Below are 17,446 nucleotides of genomic sequence, written 5' to 3'. Positions count from 1 at the left end.
TCTAACTTCTTCAATTCCTGACTTAAGTATCAGAAACAACTCCCGGATTATATTCTGAGTCTTCAAGGTGTTTCTATTTTCTTTTCATAAAATCAAAGTCATAGATCAATTTAAGGAATGAACATATTCGCGGTAAGTTAGGTGTAGTTCCTATAGGAGATAAAATAAGGAAGGGATGACTCAGATGGTATAGACATTTGCAACGTAGGCCACATAGTGCACCAGTAAGGAAGAATGAGTTAGTTACTGTGGGAGGCAGTAGAAGGGGTAGGGATAGACCTAAAATAACTTTGGAGGAGATAGTGAGTAAGGATTTAATATCCCTAAATTTGTTAAAAGAAATGATCTATGATCGCATAAATTGGCGAAAAAAGATTCATATAGTCAACCCCACCTAGTGTAATTAAGGCTTGATCTTCTTCTTGTTGTTGTTGTTACTTTTAAAAGACATAAGAAGACCTGTTTAGTAAATATTCATATTTTTTATTTACCATTTCCTTCCATTGTTTCTTTTCTTTTTTTCTTTCCTTTTGAACACATTACTTATCACGTGATCACTAATTTTGATTTGGATCTAGCCAATGTGTCTGGCATTGTTTGCCCAATGTCCCCTTCTACCCAAACTCAACACCCAATTAATTAAAAGAACTAACAATCCCAGAGTGTTAATTTAACTTCGACAAAACAAAGAGCTATTAAGTTTTGAAGATTTCATATGACTATTTAATGCATAGAATATTTAACAGATGGGTGGCATCTAACTTCTTTGTCTCCTTCAAAGCATTAGCTTTAGATATTCTCTCCCATCTATAAATTACTAAAGCGTCACTTTAACATTCATGTGCGACACACAAGGACTCGTTATACTGCTGAAACAACCATCCTTGTAATCATAAACCATCCCACCCCAACGCCATATGGCTAATATAAGTGCAATATCTTCATAAGTGAAGATCAGCATTATTGAGTGGTGGCTTATATTCAAGAGAGTTATTCACTTAGGTCTATAAATGAATGGAAAATTTGGCATGAAGGACAAGGACTCGAAGGATTTATCCTCTTTAGTCTTACCTAATCCGAAATCCTTTTACCTTGGTCAGTCTAATTGTTGCAATCCTGAGAAATGCATGGAGTAGATTGGAAGATGCAAAACATTGTGGTGCAGCTCTCTTCATACCTTTCATCTTTAATTAACAGTAGTTACTATGCCTATTTTAGGGGTGGCATAACTTTGTCAGATCCATTTTCCTGCCCACCACCTATGCCAAATGAGTTATATCCCACTTATGCTCATCTGACATTGGGGAACCATTGTACAACAGCCACCAACTAAGATAAACCACCCCACCACAAGAAGTGGGAAGATGGTTAAATCCTTCAGCGAACCCCGAAGAAGGATTATAAGGAAACAGAAATAGAAAAGGCAAGTAGACTGAGCTACCCTCTCCAGCTCCCAAGAACTCTTTTTCTATAATCTTCACTGACATGAACGGAAAATCTGTCTAGAGTCTTACTCTGATCACCCAATTTTCTGCAAGCATAGGAGATTCTCGAATGAGAGTGCCCATAATTGATAATGAGGTGCATCTGACCAAAAATCACTTTAAGAATGGAGTAGAGGTCATGAGCCTAATTTAATTTGCAGATTCATGAATCATGGTACAGAGATTTCACCATGCGAACTATGGATCGGTGATGCAAAGTAAAGATGGTGAAGACAGCATACCAAGAGACAAACAGAGGTCACAGCCTACTGAAATTCTCCATAGACTGGGTCAGTTCCCAAAGAGAGATGGAGGTTCTGGATGAGCTCGTGAGCCTCTGCATTGATAGTCGAAGTACAAAGCTAAATGTTTTCTACCCACCAGGCTTCTCCACCTAACAATTTCTCATTAACATAAATGCTTATTTATAGAAATGGAGACCACAGTTCTCACCAAATAATAATAATAATATGCAAGAAATAAATGTTTCACTATTATACATTTTTGATTGAGAACAAACTCTGTTACACACACTTGGGCAGGCGGTCTACAACAATGGGTGGTGAAGAATGGATTTATGTTTACAGTATTGATCATGATGATCCTCTCCCACTTCTTTGCCTCTTTTCCTCGAGCCCAGCAGCTTCATTCAACATGTCAGCAGCATCCTTGTGCATGTTCAACTTAGCAAGGGCAACGGACTGCATGTAGAAGGCCGTTGGCCAGTCTGGATGGACACATTGTGCTTGCATGGCATCGCGAAGTGCAGCATCAGGTTGATCGCATAGGAGATAACATAGACTTCGCCTTGCGTAAACTGTTGGGGAACTCATGGTCCCTACATCTATAAACTACAAAGGAAACCATGGAAAACAAACCAAAAGGAGAAAAATCAGATCTATACATTAATGCAAAGCAAAAGACCAAGATTTACGTGGTTCATCTTTGAGGCCTATACCAACAGGTGGGAGGTGAGAATTGAATGAATCAAAGAAAGGTACTGTAGAGATCAGAATCCCTCAGAGGCTTAAAACCCTAACCCTAGATACCCCAACCTTATGCAAATGAAGAGAAAAATGAGTCACATATCAGTGAGCCAGAGCATGGGAAAATTCAAGTTGTACTTAACAGTAATTAATTTTAAAAGAATATCACAATCCAGGCAGTAAAAAGAGAAATGGAACAGCCCAGGATCAGAGCTAAGAAATTTCTATATTTTATAGCAGGAATAGGAGAAAAAAGAAATAGCTGCCAACTGCAAAGAACACGTCAGAAATTGGGAGATCCGTAAGTAACCACATTTCATGCCATATTTGCAAAAGAAATTAAAGAATCATACCTGAGAATAACATTCGATGGCAGTTTTAAAGTCCTTGTCACGGAATGCATAGTCCCCACGCTTTCTTGCCTCGAGCATCTCCCTCATCTGCTGCGTCCACTCTTGGAAAGACAACTGAAACATCCAAATCAAAGTAAATATTTTAGCACAAGAATTTGGCTATGCAAAACCCTTTTGTAAACCTCTTTTGTACCATTCACTTACCTCATCCGTTCCTTCATCATCCCTGTAGTGTGCCATTACTAAGATTTGATGGATTGCAGTGAGGTCCATCCGTGAACAGGCCTCCCCCATTGGTGAAAGAGGCCGCTGTGGAGTGGATGGCATTTCCTCATGCTTTGAAATTCCAAGCATGACATACGATGGAACCTGCAAAGCCTTTAAGGGTCAGCTTTCTTATTTTCTCCAAGGAGATATGTTGATCAGCTTCTTAATAAAAAGCAATGCCCATCAAGTACAAATCAAAACTTGACCAAGTAAAAGCACAATGGTAAACATGGTTATGTTCTCAAAGCACTTCAAAAAATGCAGGCATGCCCTCAATAGTACTCCAACTCTCCAAGCAACAATGTGTAAAATTTAATGGATGCCTCAATAACCAAGTGAAGCAACTATTACAATTTTAGCAATTGCCAATCAAACTCTAGATACATCCCCAATTGGCCACCATTAAATTTGATGCACAGGGGGGGAGAATCGGAAAGAGGAAAGGAGAGAGAATTCCCCTTGACCCAGTGCTAATTTGGTAAGTTTCTGTGCCTCCCTTTCCTCTTTCCTCTCTTTCAACTAAGTAAACAATTTAAACTACATAAATTTATTGACTAACATTTCCAGTATGCCCTAAGTAGTTGATGTACTACTATATTATCTAACTACAACAATAACAACAAACCACCAAGGCTCAAGTCCAACTATGTGGAATCCACCATATGAATCCTTTTCCAAAATTTTGCACATTCTAAAGACAATATGCTCAAAAAGTTTTGGAATGCTATCAAATCCCTACTCTCAATCTTAGTTTAAGTTATTGTAAAAGTATGTCCGATCAAACAGAACTCAAATTTTTATTTTAGGTCTACCCCCTCCGCTCCTACTCCCTAACAAAAAACCATGCCAACGCCTACTAGAAAGGGAATGTAGACATGTTGAAAAGAAACATTAATGAACATATCATTGCAAGGATTAAAAAAAAAAAAAGAAGAAGAAGAAGGAGAAGGAGAAGAAGAAGAAGAAGAAAAACTGTGTTACAGATGTCATAAACAGCAGATATGCTACACAATATTATTTTAAAATTATATTTAAAATGTGTACACAATGTACTAACATATGACAATAACATCGTACAAGCCACAACTATATAGTGGTATTTTCCAAAGCTTTAAAAGGCTCAATCAAGCCTCAAGGCAAGGCAGGCCTAAAACGGGGCTCAATCCCAAATGCCAAATCCCAACAAGGTTAACGTATTACACGGCAAGACTTATGCATTCGTACAAAAGGCATGCCTTTTGCGTCTTTTTAGTTGAGGCTTACGCATTTTGTGTACGTGAATCTCAAGTTCGATTTGTCTTGAAAATTTTAACTTCGTGCATATATAAAAGAAATGTCATAATATGAGTCGACTTCTAAAACTCTTGAACTTCAACCTTTCCAAAATAATTGAAAGTTGTGTACTAGATCTTAAAAATAACTTGATCTTTGTAATGTTACAGCTATCTCTCGTCCTGATTTATGTAATGAATTAAAGTTAGTAATTTTTGAATGCTCAACAAGTAGTTCACAAATTATATCTAATTTTTTTAGGGCAAAAGACACTCAACCCCCCCTAAGGTTTGGCAAAAGGACAAAGAATGTCACAACCCTCCCCTAAGATTTCAAAAATGTCATATACCTCCCCTGAGGTTTGTTTAAAAGACACAAACATCCACTAAAAAAACTTGTCTTTTTGCAAAATATAAGGAGAGGTTTGCGTATTTTTGGCGAACCTCAGGGGAGGTAATTGCCTTTTTGCCAAACCTCAAGGGAGGTATGTGTCTTTGGCCCCTTTTTTACATTAAACTTGTGATTTTCTTAATTTTTATTTATTTGTAAAATATATGAAATTTATTTACATATTTTTATCTAAAAATAAAATTCTCAATAGGCTTACACCCCAACGCCTTAAGGCTTAGGCCTCACCTTGCACCTTCACATTTTAAAATATTTCCAACCCAAGTATAATAATGAGAAGCTAGATTACTAAGCCCCATCACATTTGGGTCATGTCAATGCCAGGACAAGTTAATAAAGTATGGGGGGAAAAGCAATCTTCGTACAATAAGCTATTCCATTGATATTTCAATGACTGAAGCACCACTAAGATTTCAATGTTTCACTTTGTAATTGACCTCTGCCAAGAACAATTCCACTACATCCCCTTTTGAAATTTGATTCCCCTAAATATTCGTTTAAACTGCCGAAAGTCCACATACACATGCACAGCTGTGCATGCGATCTGCATGCATGCATAAACAAATGCACACACACATCCATGTGTGGATGCGAAATCACAATCCATAAGAAACTATCAGAGTTTCTTGACAAACATATAATTAATAAAATAAAATGAGATAAGCAAAGCAGCCACTGCTCAGTCTGAGGATTAGGAAACAGTAAAAATTCTAAAAAGTTCCTCACATTGGGTTTGGTTTGCAAAGGAGCAAGTATAGCAACAAGGTCTTTTGAATTAGGTCGGTCTCTAGGCTCGTATTGCAAACATTTAGAGGCAAGATCGACCACCACTGTAGCTTCTTCTGTAGAAAATTTTCCCTCCAAATGCGAATCCATTAGAAACATGATGCTATCGTGTCGTATCATATCAAGAGCCTGTACACATGCATCAATATCAAATTATATTTGAGCTCTTCTTGCTTTAAAAGATCATCCAAGCCTCTTCCATGACACATGCAACAGTCACAAGAAGTTTTGCAGCATGCATCTTGTGGCTATTAATTCATTTTCAAAGCAAAGTATGATCATATAAATAGAGTAGAAGTAGCATATAAAACACTTTTTCACCATTTAGGCTGGTGAATGATGCTTCTATTTTGATCATCAAACTAAATAAATAACATGCCAATTATTAGAACAAAATCACAGCAAAAATATCCTTGATCTTCACATTATAGTACCAAATATCCAATTTGATGTAGGATGACTCCCCACTCACTCAAAGTATGGCTACTACTTCAGAAGCATCCCACGTAAGATAGAACTAATTAGGCCATACTAAGAGTCATGAAGGCCCATCATTGTACTACTATTCAGCATGAACTACATAAACAAGAAAACAACCCAGGATGAGGATCACACAAAACTAATAAAAATTTTGACCAAGTTGTAAGAATCTTACAATTCATGACTCGATTCATATGATTTGTATCAATCCCATCCAAATCGAATCTTACAAGTGAATCTAAAAACAGATGAATTGTTGCCAAATGTATCCATTCACTTTGCGAATCTAGTGAATCAATCTAAATCTACCAATTTGCATGATTTTAGATCTATCGTATCCTAACAGACTCGATGGTTTAAAACCCCATCTCTTTTTTTATTGCTTTTATTTTACATGATTACCTTCCATTCCTTGACTGCATCAGTTCTGTTCTAAAAAAGGAGAAAATATAACTTTAGGCCTTATGTTGCCTATACTAAACAATTCTTCACTCTTGAGAGAGTATAATGTTCTGACATTAAGAAGGGCAGAACACTCATTGGCTAAGGTGGTACTCATGTTTTGCTGTGTTGTTAAGATTCAAAAGTTGGTTTTTTAGTAGCTTGTTCAATTACTATCATTTTTTAAAAGTTCTTTTTTTCTTTTTAATTCAAGAAAGAATGTGAATGAGATATTATTTTTTAAATGCTGATAAAAACCAAAAGCTTGATTTTTTATTATTTTTTATTGATTTCTTTCCCTTAAACAGCAAAAAGTTCATTTTTTTATTAATACTTTTTACTCATTCCCAACATGAAACATCATTTTTTTTATCATCAAAATGTAAATGTATTGTGCTATTTTAGTTGTGGTTCATATATCAATATATGGGTAATATTTAGAATTGATTTTGAAAATTTGTTCCAAATCTTATGATTTGATTCAATTCTTGATTCCAAAGTTTGAATTTTGATTCACAGTCTGAATCTTGATTTGACAGCACTATGATTTTGACCATAAGCACATCATTTCCAAAATAACTCTGGACTCCAAATTCTCTATTTTAATTGACTACCCCACATTCAACTGTCTTGAAAGGCAAATTTGAATGGATGTGGACAATTCTAGTTTGATTTTAGAAATTAATCGCAAAAATTGCTAGTATTTGAGGTTAGCCTAAAGCCTAGTGCATTGCCAGGATTTTTTTGTGTAAATTTCCTGATTTGGCCCTGCAGTTATGGAAGTAAATAACATTGAGCCATTTTTTATGTTTTAATGGAGAGAACATTGCCCCTTTCTACTAGGAAATCGGCATGTCTTGCACTGTTGCAAGAGTTCCACAACACTAACTCTTTATGAGGAGGCTCAGAGGGGAAGAATAACACACGTTCTAGAGTGGGAAAAAGACACCCTAATACATTGAGAAATTGGGGGTTTGGAGCAATGGGAGGGGACCCTACAGACTTATGTTTTCTTGAGAAGGAGAGCATGAAAGAATAGGGATTTTCTTGGTCTTGGCAGTGGGAGAAGACTAAAGGTAACATCCTCCCCCATCCATGCAAGCTAAGAGTGTACACATGCTCTTCACCCACCATGATCATCCATCCTCCTACTCCTTGGCAACATGTTCATAATCATCATGAAGCATTCATTTCTTTCATTATAGCCGCTTGCATCTATTAGACATTGTTGGCCTACAACCTAACAGCTTACGCTTTTAGGTAAAGTGGTAATCTAAAATGGTATCAGAGCTGGTTACCAGGAGGTCCTGGATTCTAGTCTCGTTGCCCACATTATTGTGTGGTGTTTAAAAAATTTTGTATTCCCTATAATGAGTGTTATTTATTGTGTCTTTATGACTCCATTTGCTATCGGGCTGCACGTGCAGGAAAGAATTAAAACTTCATATACATTGTTGGCCCATAACCTAACAGCTTAAACTTTTAGGTAAAATGGTAATCTAACAGCATCATCAAATTTTTTCACTATCATTTTCACAGATGCATGAACAACATCCAAGTCCAAGCAACGACACATAACATGACAATGAAGTCCATGGGTCAGTTTTAGAGAGAGAGAGAAAGAGAGAGAGAGGATCATGGGTTGCAGGTCTGCAGCCGTTCCAACAGCAAGGCAGGGGATCACTTACAACTTCCTCAGTTTGGACTGATGCAGCAGTAATTTGGGATCAGTGCTGTACCAAGCACAGCAAGGCTATGACTATCATTGAATTGCAGCAGGAACCCTAGCATATCTATGAGGAAGATGGTGACTTGGGGCTGTACACATGGCAGCTAGGGCTTAATCTGTGCAAAAAATATGACAGGGTATATGGGTACCCTCTCAGTTTTTTAATTATGACAATTATTTTTTATTTATTTTTCCTTTAATTCAACAACAAAAAACAAGCCTTAAGCTGGGTGGGATTAGCTACATGAATCCTTTTCGCCAATTTACACAATCGTGGGCAATTTCCTCCGATAATTTGAGGGCAATTAGACATTTATCACTATCTCTTTAGGTCTTACCATACCCCTTCTATTGCCACTAAATGTAACTAACTCACTCCTCCTAACTAGGGTATCATTTGGCCTACATTTATCTAAAATGCCCCTCCTTTATCTTATCTTACAATGCTATGCCTAATTTAACAGAATATGTTCATTCCTTAATTTATCTTTCAATGTTATACCACTCATACACCTTAAAATTCTCATTTTGGAAATTTTTACTTTTTGGGATATGGTGTTTCTTAGTTCCTTGACATTCTGATTCATATAACATAACTGGTCTTATAGACATCCTATAACACTTTACTTTTAATCTTAAAGGTATTCTATGATGAAACATAAAAAATAAGAAAAAATTAGGAAAATTCAAATAAAACGTGTGAAAAATAAACAAAAAAATGTTTTTTATGTACGCCGGACTTTTGTTCTTTTCTATTATTACTGTTTTATTATTAGAAAAGCCAAAAATAAGGAACCATCCAAAATTTAAAAATAAAAAAAACTATCTTCAGTTTCTTTCATTATCATTAGGCTATTAGCACTGTTGTTGTTGTTTTTCTTCTTGTTTTGTGTTGCTTTGACTATACAAATTAAAAAAAAAAAAATTGAGTATTCAAAAATGCCAAAAATGAAATTTTTTTTGTCAATTTTCTTGCATTTTTTATGCTCATTATTTTACTTGCATCATTTTAATGTTATTAAAATCCAAAAAACATAATCGCAACGTTACCAAAAGCATTAAAAAAATGTTGATTTTTTATAATGAGCTGGTTTTCTAGTATTTTGACTTAATGCATGTACCTTTTATTTGTTTTTCTTTGAATTGGAATAGTTGAAACCCATAAATTGAATAGTTAAAACCCACAAAACTTTCAAAAATTCAAAAAATAAAGAAATGATGATTCTTTTTGTATGTAAGTATTGCCTTCTTGAAAGGATTTTGATTTTATTGTGCCGTTCTAGTTTGGTTTATTAAAGTTGTTTTTCTAGTAATTTAGGAACCATAGATTTTCTCAAAAATAAAATTCACTAAAAATCTCAAGAGTGCAAATTAAGGTATGATTAGAAGGAAAATTATTTCACATGCATATCTTTCCCTTTAGGATAGATCTAGAGTGTGTTCATATTTGATGCCACGAATGTTTACATTTTTGTGCTAGGTCTGCCTAATTATCTTCTATTAATCTTATTGACTTTTTTTTTTTTTTTTTTTTTGAAATAGAGGTCATTGGAATGCAATGCATTAGTGACAATCTCCAATTGGCCTAGGAGCTTGCAAACTCTAAGATATTCACCTGAACTACCAGGGAAAGCCTAGGAGAACATTTTCAAAGCCAAAGATTTGGTTTAATTGACATGTTGCACGTTGAAAGGGATTCTCATCTTCCTAATATTTTTGGCAATAAATAATTCTTTGAATCAATTCAAAGACAGACACATAGCACTAGCACGCGTTTAGGGTTTCTTGAGGCAAGAGAATCTTTGCGTATCATATCAAAGTACAATGCTGGAAGTATTGAGCCTCATGTTGATAAAAGCTACAGGTGAAGGGCTGCTCAAAGGCCTTAGAGTTGGCAGATACAATATTACTATAGAGGTCACACATCTCCTGTTTGCTAATGAAACTAAATTTTTTTGTGAGGATGACACTCTCCACATTCTGAATTTGAGATGTATCTTGGCAGAGTTTGAGGTGCTTTCAGGTCTGAAAGTTTTCATTCCAGTTGGAGAAAAATGGGCCTCTCCTTGCTGGTATTTTGGGCTGTAAAATGAGTACTTTCCCTATTAACTACCTTGAGTTACCTCTTGGCGCCAAATTCAAAGAGAAAGGACTCAAAGGAGTGTGGATCCCATCGTTGAGAAATTTGAAAAAAGGCTGGCTGGATGGAAGAAGAATTTCTGATCAAAGGGTGGCAGACTCACTCTCATCAAACAAATCTCCCTGTTTACTTCATGTCTCTCCTCCCCCTTCCAACTTCAGTTGCCAAGAGACTTGAAGGAATTCAAAGGAGGTTTCTTTGGGGAAGCTTCAGGGCGGAAGTCAAATTTCACCTTGTCAAATGGGGGGCATGGGGAAACAACCCTTTCATTTAGGAGACTTGGGTATGAAGCCCCTCCACACTTTCAACAAAGCCCTATTAGGGAACTGGTTATGGAGATTCATGATTGGAAAGATCACCTTTGGTGGGGAATCATTGCTGTGAAATATGGGCTTGAACATACGATTGGATCTCCCAGCCTAACAGAGGACCACATGGTGTAGGAGTGTGGAATTTCATCAGGAAAGGCTAGAATGTTTTTGCTTCCTGTAACAGGTTTCATGTGCGAAGGGGGGACTACATTTTTTTTGGCACAACTCGTGGCACAATCAAGAAGCTCTTAGAACCCTATTCCCAGCCATCTATAACTTGGCATATGATAAAGATGCCTGGGTCAGTCAACACCTTCAAACCTCAGATCAGTGGCCTTTTTGGAACATTCCCTTAGAACTATGGATGATTGGGAACTCAACCAGCTCATGGATTTCTACAGCTACCAACACTATAATAGCACTGATCTCCCTTTTTAGACCTTAGATGTGAAGGGAGCCTTCACTATTAGATCCTTCTACAGTAAGCTCTTCCCTTCGGTGTCAAACAATTTTATTTTCCCTTGGACTCAAATTTGGAAGACTACAGCCCCCACAAAAGTTGCCTTTCTTGCTTGGGAGGCAACCCATGGTAAGATTTTGACCATGGATAACTTGCAGAGATGGGGTCTGTCAGTTGTCAATAGATGTCCCCTCTGCATGGTTGACGCAGAATTGGTTGAACACATCCTCCTTCACTGTGCTTGGACAAGGAATCTCTAGAATATGATGTTGTCTCTAATCGGACAAAGATGGATTATCTCTAACTCTGTCGGAAGGGAACTCTGGCCTGGAAAGGGATTTGGGCCACAAAGGTGAAGAGAATGGTTTTGTCCCCCATTCCCATTGCAATTTTCTCAGGTGTTTGGAAGGAGAGGAATAGGCAAGTGTTCAAGAATTCATCCTCAAAAATCTAAATCAGCAAAGAACACTGGTTTACTGCAGTTAATAGCTGGAATAGTAGGATTATTATTAATGATTTTGATGTAATCTTTTATTTGTGTGAAACCCTTCAGGGTACTTGATTAAGTGTACCATGGGCTGGCATTCCCTTGATGCCTCTTCAATATAGTGTCCTTATCAAAAGTACAATGCAAAGTGTCTCAATATTAAAAGGGGTATAGTAGTCGATGTTTAAAATAGAGGTTGATTGAAAAGTAATTGAGCAAGTAAATGTCAATGTTGGTTAAATATAAGATAGTCTAAGATCAATTTGGCATTGTTCGAGGAAGAATGTGCAGAGGGTGTTGATACCTTCCGTGTATAACCCTACTCTCAACCTCAGCTCAGCTGTGCAAACCAAGCCCTACTTATTTGTTATGACCTAGCTTTGACTTAGGGTTACATAAATTGGTAGTTAATTAGGTGGCCTAACTGCCTAGGTTAAATAAAAGGTTAGTGACGACTATTTAAAGGGATAGAAAACCCTATATTCACACATATTTTTCCTACCATTTTTCGTGCATAAAGAGTCAAATCTCCAGATCTGCACTTTATGGCATTAACCAATGAAGAACAATGTTGCTATATGAAATGGTGTCCATGGAGTATGTCTTATCAACAAATAAAATTAATCAGAAATGTTAATACTAAATTAAATTTTTATACAAAGAAAAAATTGAGTACAAGTGTTAAGTGAGAGCCTTTTGGTCATTAAGTCTTTGCATATTTGGTTTAGCAATTTGAAATGTCTTTGGAGCTTGCAAATAGCATTGTAATAGTTTTAAGCATTTGGTAATCCTTGGCCGTAACTTTTGCGGTTAGCTTATGCCAAAAGCTAATAAAATTTCAAACATTAACTGTTAGAGAAAGGTCCAAAAATTAGCATCGTATGACCACAACATCCAGCAGCAACATCAGCAACAATAAAAACAACAGCCAACTACATTCACAGTACTAAATAAGTCCTGTGTTTGACCCACCATAGACATAAAAACAACTCCAATTACTTAGGACTTGTGTAAGTTTACTGCTTACAAAGTAGAAGCTTCACTTTCAAACTTCCTACTTCTGGCTTATTTTGAGAGGTTAGAACATAAGCACTTATATTGGCAAGACATGTTTGCAGACATTATTATCGGATTCGAAAAACATTTTTTAAGCCATAAATCAAAATGTCCCCTGTAAGGTCATGCCAACCACAACCAAACAGGTTTTGGATCATTTTCCTATATTCCACAAGTGCTATAAAGAAATACATGGACAGTTCACTTGTCTATACTACAACAACAACAAAACCAAGCCTTAGTCCCACTAAGTGGGGTCGGCTATATGAATCATTTTCCGCCAATTTATGCAGTTCATTTGTCTATACTGCTACTATTTAATTGAGTGTTGTGGATTGGGCAATAGTTAAAAACCAAAATTCTGGTTTTAACTTCTTGTAGAAATGGGTTGCAGACTTGCAGTGATGCTACAATATTTTAATACAGAAAATTTACTTTTGTCAATTAATTATTTTGTACACGAAGTTTTTAATAAAGAAAATTATGGAAAAAAAAATGGAAATATGAATTTAATATAAAATCAAAATTAAAATATCCCTATATTTTCTAAATTTTTTTAGGAGACTAATAAAAATATTCAAAATTTATTTTGACAATGTTCAACCATCATAGATTATTCTTGGAGTAATAAAGAGTGTGTTAAAATTATAATTATTAAATAAAATAATGATCAAGTAATTCCAGATTTTATCAAATTAAGTTTTTCTCCTTTTTCATTATTCTAATCATATTTAAATTGATTAAGGATTTGAATTTATTTACACTTTTCAATCAATTGTGGATTAGTAGAGATATAGTTATATTGCTTAGTATTTGATGACGGAAAAATATAGTCTTCAAAGGATAGTATGATAATTAGTTGTTATTTGATCCAAGGACAAACATGAACATGTTTTCAATCAAATTCTGAAGTTGTCTTGTATAATCAGGTTTTAGGAATATAACCGATTATGTAGCTGGTTCATTTAGCTTTAGTTTCTATTTTTAAGTTTTTTAATTCTTTATTTCATACTTTCTTAGAATGATACCAAATGATCTTTAAATAAGTAAGGCAAGGACCCAGGAAGCAGATTTTCAGGAAACAGAGCAAGTCTTCAATTGGCTTTTTTATGTAGGTTGGCAGGTTGAAGAAAAATAAACAAAGGAAAAGGAGGGAGGAAGGAAGGAGGTGTCTTTTGTGCATCCTTCTGTTTCTTTCATCTTAAATGAACAGAAAAGCTTGTTCATGATTGTAGACCTATGAAACAGAGTCTACTTCACAAAGGTCAGAGCAAAGAAGGATGAGATCCCTTACAACTCAAACAACAATAAAGAAGACATTACGTCATTTACGCATTTAAGTGGTCACCCACAATCAAAACAACAACTAAAGAAGATACTGCATTAAACACGCATGTACTAATTTCTGAGTGTAAATCACTTACATGATTGGGAGGGATGTGTTTTCCACTCAGCAGATCCAAAAGGACAGAACCAAAACTGTAAATAACACTTTCAGGGGTCACAATTCCTGTAATTACAAATTATGAAAATTGTAAAAAAAGTATAAGTCATCCATATGAGATTTTCATGCAATTCAAGGTAAAGAAATTATTGCCTTAACCCATGGTCTAGTGGAAGACAGCCCAAGTTGCAACTGAAATCAGTTATGCATTATGACCAGTCAGCACATATTTTCTTAAAGAAAGACAGGCAGCCACGGCAGGCACAGAATATATCGCTAGTACCAAAACATATACAAAAGAGATATATATTTTTGGGGGATTTGCCCAAATATTTTAAATTTTTCTATCCATATACCCTAAAGTTTTGGATCCTTGGGGAAGCAATTGCCCTGCCAGGACCTTAGGTCCACCAATGGCACAGAGAATGATTAATTTACTTAAATGTATGTTATTTCTCAATGGTTAAAGAGCAGAGCAAAAATATTTCATATAAAAAAACAGTAACTTCATTTACCAATAAAAAAAAATACACTATCAAGATCATAGAAATATTTACCATTTTTTAAATACTCTGGAGGTGAGTAGGCAAGATTTGTACTATAGCTTTTACCATCCCTACTATTTTTCATCAAACCAAAACATGAAAGTCGTGGATCACCATCCTACATGGTCAATTCATACATTCGATTATCACCATAGATAAAAATGAACATTGCAGAAGGGACCAAAACAATAATATATTAGGAACAAACTTTACATTTGAGAAGGGAAATAAATTACGACACCTCATCAAATAGGACCCTATAAGCATTCAAATCATGATATAATGGGCGGCCTTCTGTACTACAGTAATCTAGGGCCTCAGCAATGTAAAGAGCCACCCTCAAACGCATGACCCAATCAATGGTTTGATTTTCCCCTATCAAGAAGTAAAGAGTTGAATTAAAATCCTAGTTAAAAATAATGCACTGCTAAATCCATCAAATGCATGCATAAGCAACAGATAGCAAACTAATTAAGAAAAAAAAAATCAAAAGCAAATTTGAGGAAGGAAAACACATCCCGAAAAACAAAAAAAATAACAGAAACAAAGAAAGCAATAAGAATGCACTGAATTGAAATTATATGGGATGTAAGAAGCAAAATGAAAAACGAAAGTCACAAACATCGTTGGACAGAAATAACTCATACTTGAGAACCACCTAATTGTTATTCATTGCAGCAAAAAAAAGCTGAACAAATCAAAATATCATCCACTGAAATATCAGATTGAACTACAGAGACTTAAAGACGCAAATGCATCCACATTACAATTTACAACCCTTTTCCCTATATTTTCCTTCCCTCAGAATTCAGAACTAATTGTTTGATGCAGCAGGACTCAACAAATAAAGGGTAGATATAGCTTAAATCAACCCATTCAATAAACGGGGATCATTATTATTAACCAAAACTAAATTATTCATACAACAATAAGCCATGATCATCTCCAATGCTAGCTCCCATTTGAAAGTGCAATTGTCTTAAACCCCACGAAACAACCTAAAAAGGTCACTGAATACATCAATTTTGCCTTTGGAAACACAAATTTGGAGCAGTAAATTTAAAATTATACGATGAATTCAGATAAAATTCCATAGAATTTTGTATCAGAACTTGTCCATGTTCATGTTCACGCAATTTAAATTCAACACCGATACCCAAACATCACGAAACTGAAACATTCTTCGATACAGAAATTAATTGCAGCTTAATGAATGAATATATCTCAAAAAGGAGTCGAGGAGATAAAAATCAAACATACAGTGGAATAAATGCTTCGCAAAAGTGTCATTTGGCATGAACTCGGCGACAAGCAGCCTCTCATCTCCATCACAGCAGTACCCAATCAAATTGGCCAGTCTGCGATGCCTTAACTTCCCGACCCCCCAAGCCTCGTCCTTCATTCATGCCAACACACAAATTAAATTAAATCATATCCGCATTACACAAACTTGTTCGCAAATCACAAATGGCATCCCGTTAAAACAAAACCAAATAAAGAAATATATGATTAGAAGATAAAAAGCGAAAAGGACAAAAATGTTGTACAGCGAACTGTTTAGGGTCGGGCCAAGCCATCTTGTAGAACTTCTTGACGGCGACCCAGCGGCGGTTCTGGAGGCGGCCCTTGTAGACCAAATTGGGGGCTACTGCGCCGCTCTCGGAGACGATGAAGTCGGTGCTGAAGTTGTTGGTGGCGGCTTTGAGGTCGGAGAAGGAGAACTCCGCGAAGGAGGGGGTTCCGGCAGCGGCGGATTCCGGGCCGGGGCCGCCGGGGAGTGACGGGTGGGTCGACGGCGGGCTCTGGGTATGGTGGAGCTTCCCCTTTTCTGAGTGGGTCTCCGTTAGAAATGACGACCCGCAACACCCCATTAGCGCTGTAGGCTGCTCTGCTCAGATGACAAGAGGAACAACCATGGCTGACGAATCACGGATCAATTACTCAAACAATGTGAGAGATTGAAAGGGAGAGAGGGGAAGGAGGATTGAGGAAGGTACCGGGGGTATGGGCGGCTCCTCGGCTTCTCTTCCTGCTCTGTTTTCACTTTCCAATTTCCATAGCTCAGCAGTTCCTTTCCAGTTTTTATAGCTCTCTGAGTCTTGCATGTGTAAAATATAGTTTTATTATAATACCATAAATACTGTTTGGGATCATGATCATTAATTTATATTTATTTAAAAATATATTAACTTACGTGTCAAGATAAATATTAATAAGGAATGAAGTCCGAGTTTATTTTTTATTTGTATTTTTATTTTTATTTTTTTGCAACCAAAGGAACAAATAATGACAACGCGTTTAAAGATTCATTGGTTTCGTTTTTTCATTATTGATTTTTATCTATTATGGAAAAAAAAATTAAAGACTGGATTTTTTGATTTTCAATTAATTGCGAAAATAGTATGCTTCTATGATTATTTAATATTAATAATCCGTATTTACTAGCAAAAACTTTTAATCAGGAATTAAAATAAATAAAGTCGTACATTTAAAACATAATTAAAAGAAAATATTCGCTAAAACTTTAAATAAGTCACGTGAACTCTTTTACAATTTTTAATTTTTTATATTCTTATAGCATTACGAGTGAGTTTATAAAGTAATAATAATTATAATTGATTTATAATTTTATATTTATTTTTTTAATTATATTTTTGTAGTTGTTTGAATTTAGGACAAAATGAGCATGCATTCACTAGATTCTTAATTTAATTTAGAGTTGAAAAAGTATTGAGCAATAAATTGTTCGTTTTTATTATTAGTTTTTGTTTATAGTTCATGAGTTTTCAGTTCTATT

At 35.7% G+C, this 17,446-nt stretch overlaps 1 protein-coding gene across 3 annotated transcripts; it reads right to left on the bottom strand.

Annotated features, from left to right (window-relative positions):
* Positions 1-1,895: 1,895 nt before the first annotated feature.
* Positions 1,896-16,765, bottom strand: LOC131156574 (serine/threonine-protein kinase BSK1-like). 3 transcript variants are annotated; one of them, XM_058110376.1, is made up of 10 exons: positions 16,647-16,765; positions 16,197-16,537; positions 15,910-16,045; positions 14,891-15,024; positions 14,662-14,767; positions 14,085-14,170; positions 5,497-5,685; positions 3,028-3,192; positions 2,824-2,937; positions 1,896-2,335 (listed from the first exon to the last, which is right to left on the bottom strand). In XM_058110376.1, exons 2-10 carry the CDS (start codon positions 16,518-16,520, stop codon positions 2,078-2,080), a joined length of 1,512 nt encoding a protein of 503 aa, XP_057966359.1. In that variant the 5' UTR covers positions 16,521-16,537; positions 16,647-16,765; the 3' UTR covers positions 1,896-2,077. The 3 variants fall into 3 exon arrangements, with proteins under 3 accessions (XP_057966359.1, XP_057966360.1, XP_057966358.1); XM_058110377.1 differs by having other exon boundaries at positions 16,197-16,567; positions 16,647-16,758; XM_058110375.1 differs by having other exon boundaries at positions 16,197-16,758.
* Between the last annotated feature and the right edge of the window lie 681 nt (positions 16,766-17,446).

The sequence above is a fragment of the Malania oleifera genome, chromosome 5 (genome assembly GCF_029873635.1).
Source record: "Malania oleifera isolate guangnan ecotype guangnan chromosome 5, ASM2987363v1, whole genome shotgun sequence".
NCBI lineage: Eukaryota > Viridiplantae > Streptophyta > Magnoliopsida > Santalales > Ximeniaceae > Malania > Malania oleifera.
This window is presented reverse-complemented; position numbering and strand designations above follow the sequence as displayed.